The sequence below is a fragment of the Nestor notabilis genome, unplaced genomic scaffold (assembly GCF_000696875.1).
Source record: "Nestor notabilis isolate BGI_N333 unplaced genomic scaffold, ASM69687v1 scaffold35893, whole genome shotgun sequence".
In the NCBI taxonomy this organism is placed as follows: Eukaryota; Metazoa; Chordata; class Aves; order Psittaciformes; family Psittacidae; genus Nestor; species Nestor notabilis.
The window spans coordinates 1-5,763 of NW_009922086.1; the positions used below are offsets into that span (position 1 = coordinate 1).

The window sequence follows — 5,763 nt, forward strand, 5'->3', positions numbered from 1 at the left end:
CTTCCCCCGCAGGGAGCAGGCGGGCCCCTGCTGGAGAGCTCGGCCCGGTGCTGAGGGGTGCCTGAGATGGCGGCGGAAGAAGTGGCGAAATCCTCTTCTCGTGGCCCCCATGAAGCAGTTTCCGAAGTGATTCTGTGAGGTTTGAGAGTCGGAGTCTGCGGAAATGCCCGAAATAAAAGTGACCCCGCTGGGTAAGTGCGGCCTGAGACCGTCCTGGCGCGGGGACACGGGAAAGCCCTGGAGCTCAGCGCTCCGGTGGCAGACGTTACACCGCGGGAGGAACCGGCCCTGCGGACACAGGGTCTCTGCGCAGTGTCCTCCCTTGGTTCCTGTCAGCGCGTCGTTGTCCTCCTTTTGTCTTCCAAGCAAGACTCCAGCGGTTCAATAGCCCCATTTTAATGACCGGGTTCATTGATACATCCCAGTAAAGGGATAGATAACTAGTTCACTGAGCCGTGCTGAACGGCCATGGGAAGCAAACGTGTCTCTTCTCCCTTTTTTCCCTTTTCTCTGGATGCACAGAAACTGTTGGGATGCATTTATGTACAGAGAGGGCAGAGGATGTGCTGAGCAGCACTGCTGTATCCTGCTGGACAGCTTTCTGGCTTCCATGGGCTTAACTAGAGCTTAATGAAGGTTTCTGGTGCTTGCACTGAGAGGCAGAGCCCTGGGAGCTTTGAGTTCCATGCGAAATCCTTTCCGGATAGGAGATGATGTTGCTCTTACTTGAAACGGTTTAGCTGTGGGCAGTGGGCAGAGAACAGCCGTGTCCTGCATCTGAACTGCTCTGGGTTTGGATCCAGTGCTGCATTTACTGCAGTTTTGGAGCTGGAAGCTCAGGGAATGGGATAAGTCAGTTCACATTTGCTGCCCTCTGACAGATCAGCTGCTTGGAAGGAAGGATGTGGCCTTTTCCTGCGTTGGGAAAGGGCTACGAGGTTTTCATGGACCTTTAAATGCTGCTTCCTTGAAGTGACTGTAGATCCAGCGGAGGTTCCTCACTCGCCTCTCTCTGGTGCAGGAGCTGGGCAGGACGTGGGCCGCAGCTGCATCCTCGTGTCTATTGCCGGGAAGAACGTGATGCTGGACTGTGGGATGCACATGGGCTACAACGATGACGTGAGTCTGGAGGGGCCTGGATGCTGCGGAGGGGTTCTCGGGGTACATGTGCCTGCCTGTTCCCAGCTCCTGGTTCATCGTTCCGCTGTTGTTCCCTTCTCTTTGAACACTGCCTGGCTCATCTCGTGTTAGACACCGGGGTGATATTAGCCAGGTGGGTGTTAATGGGTTGTTATCAGCCGCTGCTGGAGCTGGGTTGTGGCAGGGAATCAACTCTTGCCCATCGGAACCTTGCTTTCCTGAGCAGGGGGTACATCCCCTCATGTATTCCTGGGCTATAAAGTGCCACCATCCAACCATCCTTCCCCTGGGCTGTGGATTCTGGAAGCAGATGAAGCAGGCTGTGCATGCTCCATTCCAGGTGTTTGGGTCTTTCTGTATTTCACACGGGGAGGTACCTTCTATGCTTTAAAGCATTAAAGCTGACACTTGTTACACTGCTCTTACCATGATGCTTGGTTTTGGGCAGTGAATTACTTACGGGATGTGCACTGCCATCTCGGATGCTTTAGAGGGAGCAAGGGATGATGTTTGGTCACCTGATAGTAGAGGAGAGGAATAATGGCAAAAGTACTGTGTAAGACAGAAAGAGTTGAGGTGTGATACAGCAGCTGTGCCACTATAGGAAAGGTTTGGAGGCTTCCTGCCTTGGTGTCATGGGTGAGCCAAAGCACTGGGCACCTCTGTTACGCTGAAGATAAACCTGGCTGTGATTTACTTACAAGGTCAGTTTCGCTGCCCCCCTCCTGTTCTTTATCTCTTTGACTCTTTCTGCACATAAATGCTGCATCGAGCACGTTCCCAGTGTTTCAGGTCATTCACACCGTTGTTTTGTTGGGTTAGTAACGTGGTGGTACCTGGCTTGGTTTTGTAATGGAAAACCTGGTATTTCATGTGTCTGCAGAGGCGCTTCCCTGACTTCTCCTACATCACTCAGAACGGGAGGCTGACAGACTTCCTAGACTGCGTGATCATCAGGTGAGACAGCTTCCTTCCTTCTCCTTCCTTTTTTCCTTCCTTTTCTTTTCCTTCCTTTTCTTTTCCTTCTTTTTCTTTTTCTTCCTTTTCTTTTCCTTCCTTTTCTTTTCCTTCTTTGCCTTCCTTTTCTTTGCCTTCCTTTTCTTTGCCTTCCTTTTCTTTGCCTTCCTTTTCTTTGCCTTCCTTTTCTTTGCCTTCCTTTTCTTTTCCTTGTTGTACATTGATCATTGATATTGGGCTATTTAACAATCTGAAGATCCAAGAACCAGGCAGGCTGAATTCCTGTGCAGCACCTCCCTTATCCTTTGTGTCTTTTTGCAGCCACTTCCACCTGGACCACTGTGGAGCTTTACCCTACTTCAGTGAGATGGTGGGTTATGATGGACCCATTTACATGACGCATCCTACCAAGGCCATCTGCCCCATCCTCCTGGAGGACTATAGGAAAATAACTGTAGACAAGAAAGGGGAAACCAACTTCTTCACTTCCCAAATGATTAAAGACTGCATGAAAAAGGTGGTTGCTGTGCATCTGCACCAGACAGTGCAGGTGAGTGATGACCTCTGCGCTCACGGGTCGTAGCAGCGGGGTGGTTGTTGAAGGCAGAGCAGGTTTGGGTTGCTCCAAGGTGTTCGCACTAACACAGTGCTTGCCTCTTGGTGCAGGTGGATGAGGAGCTGGAGATCAAGGCCTACTACGCAGGCCACGTGCTGGGAGCAGCCATGTTCCAGATCAAGGTTGGGTGCGAGTCAGTCGTGTACACTGTGAGTACGTGCAACTAAGTGCAGACACCTCCTAATGCCCTGTGCCATTACTTAGAGAATACTGATGGATTTCTCCTCTTCCATTAGGGTGATTACAACATGACTCCAGACAGACATTTAGGGTAAGTAGGAAGCTGAGTTGTGGGTATTTTTGACAGGAAGATTTCAGCACAGCTTCTGTTAATACCAGGGGCTTCCAGCAGTGATTCTTTGTCACGAGACTGGAACATTTAGTGATGTCTTTGGGAAGGTAAATGCAACTTGGAATTGTGACAGGGAACAGATTTACATTGGGTCTACCACAAAGACCTCAATGTAAACTTCTTCTGTATGATCATATCAATACATTTTTAAGGCTGCGTAATAATTGGACATGTATCATGTTTGCTTGTAATGTATCTTCTAAATATATTTAGTTTTCAAGAGTGCCAATCACAAACTTCAATGTTCCTTTAATTTTACTGGTATATATGAAAGATTTATAGTATTGGTGTTATTGAGAGTAATATTTCAGTGCATTTCAAGCAGGTGGTAGCCTGGAGAAGAGTGGCTTCTCTAAACCTGTAGGCTCTGCTCTGTGACTTTGGGCAAGCTGATCCCACCTGTGAAGCTGTTTTCCTGTCTGCAGCTGGAGCCTGTGCCATTCCCCCTCCATCTTTGAGAGAGACTTGCAGCTCAGAAATGCCAGACACCATCTCTTCATTTAATTCCTCTTGTTCTAGTGCTGCCTGGATCGATAAGTGTCGCCCGGATTTGCTGATCACTGAATCCACCTATGCCACAACCATCAGGGACTCCAAACGCTGCAGAGAGAGAGACTTCCTGAAGAAGGTTCATGAGACTGTGGAAAGAGGAGGGAAGGTACTGAGTGCTGGTAACCTAAGTGCTGTGGCTTGTCCTCTGAGAAGCCCTTGTTGGCTCTGATTAACTTGGGCACCTACGTGTGGTCACTGCATGAAACTGAAGGCACTGTTATATTCCTCCATCTATGCTTTAAAAGAGAGACAAATGAACACTTGAACTCCACCAAGAAGAAACCAGACTGTGAGTGCATGAGGCAGTAAGGGAAACGCTGTGCTTACAGTCTGCAGATGTGGAGGGTGAAGGCAAAATTGATGTGCATCTGCACCCTGAAACGTCCTCTTAGTCCTGGAAATTAAACTAAGACTGATTGTTCAGTTACTGCTTCTAAACCTGATCAGGACTGATTTCCAGTGGAGCCAGGTCTGTCTGTTCAGTGTTCTGCCGTGTGCTGTGTCTGCTGCCATAAACCCCTGCACGTGCAGGGAAGACACACACCACCCAGTAAAGGATGTTTCATACCTCGGTTGTGGAAAGGAAGGTCACCAAGGGAGTATCAGACAGCGAGGGGGACGTGTTCAGAACTGATAACCATTTACACACAGTTTGGTTTCACAGGCTGTAAATCATCTTTAATTGCAGGTTCTCATCCCAGTTTTTGCCCTTGGACGTGCCCAGGAACTTTGCATTTTATTGGAGACCTTCTGGTGAGTGCAGGCTCTTCTGTGCGTGTCCCACCTCCTCTTTGTCCTCCTCAGGCTGTGGTGCTGGCAGGTTTCTGTGCCTCTTTCATGTCTGTTTAGCACATCAGCATTGCTCTGCATGGCAGCCCGTGCTGGCGATTATGGAATGACATCTTTCCATTTCTTTCCCAGCATTCCTGACTCTAAGCAGCAAACTAACCATTTCCTCCTCCCCCAAACACTCAGGATCAATTAATTGTCCCTTAAAATACTGATTTTTACCTTTACCACATAGTAACGTTGTTTTCCAGGAGGAGGGATGAACAAATATTAAACTTAGATATAATATGTAATTATAAGCAGTATCATTTGGTATTATTCCCCACAGCAGAATGGTTAATATTTGTAATGGAAGGAAGTTGCCTGTAGTGGGTGGAAGGAGAACTGGACTAAAGCTACTCTGTAGTAAGTTAATGCACAGTGATGTAGCACTGATAGGACTTGCGTATAGTTTATTGTGTAGCTCACAGAGAGCAGGGTATGTGCAAAACCTCTGCTGGGACTACACAGGGTTGTGGACTTTGAGCATGGAGAGCTGGGATCCTTATTTGTCCCTCACAGGTATCTGGAACTCTTATTCCTACAGGGAAAGAATGAACCTGAAGGCTCCCATTTACTTCTCCACGGGCCTGACGGAGAAGGCCAATCACTACTACAAGCTCTTCATCACTTGGACCAACCAGAAGATTCGGAAAACCTTTGTGCAGAGGAACATGTTTGAATTCAAACACATCAAAGCCTTTGATCGGGCCTTTGCAGACAACCCAGGGCCGATGGTAGGTGGACATGATCCTTTCCAACACCGAATCTCTTAGTACAGGCTTTATTTCTGACAGGGTGAGTTGGCAGCAGCTGAGAGGAAGCTGTTGAGCGTGATGGCACCACCATCAAACCAGTCAAAGTTTTTATCAATCACACTGTGGATGCTCACAGAAATCTCCTAAAAAGCAGTTGAACTGATGTGAAAATTAGACAAAGTGGGAGGAATAAAACAGCAAAACACCCCCTTACAGCACTGCTGTAGTTAATGTGGTGTAATGGGTGTTACTGGACATTCACCACAGTTTCAGGGTATTTATATATTATAAATAACGGGGAAATTTCCTGTTTGCTGTGGTGATTCTTGACATACCTATCTTTGAATGAACTGCAGGTGGTGTTTGCAACCCCGGGTATGCTTCATGCAGGACAGTCCCTTCAAATCTTCAGGAAATGGGCTGGGAATGAGAAGAACATGGTAAGAAATCCTGGTTCCTTGAGTGAGGTTTTATATTAATGTGATAACATTATATGCATTATATTATCATACTGTATAGAATCATAGACTACGGTTGGAAAGGGCCTTAAGATCATCTAG

The 5,763-nt window shown here is 47.6% G+C and overlaps 1 protein-coding gene across 1 annotated transcript; it reads left to right on the plus strand.

The window, feature by feature from the left end:
• Nucleotides 1–163: 163 nt before the first annotated feature.
• Nucleotides 164–5,643, plus strand: LOC104399335 (integrator complex subunit 11; the record flags this gene model as incomplete). Its single annotated transcript, XM_010011438.1, has 10 exons — nt 164–191; nt 1,022–1,119; nt 2,024–2,097; nt 2,419–2,647; nt 2,764–2,862; nt 2,950–2,984; nt 3,585–3,723; nt 4,306–4,370; nt 4,993–5,182; nt 5,560–5,643. Coding segments are annotated over exons 1-10 (1,041 nt in total), but the record flags the coding sequence as incomplete, so codon positions are not given.
• Between the last annotated feature and the right edge of the window lie 120 nt (nt 5,644–5,763).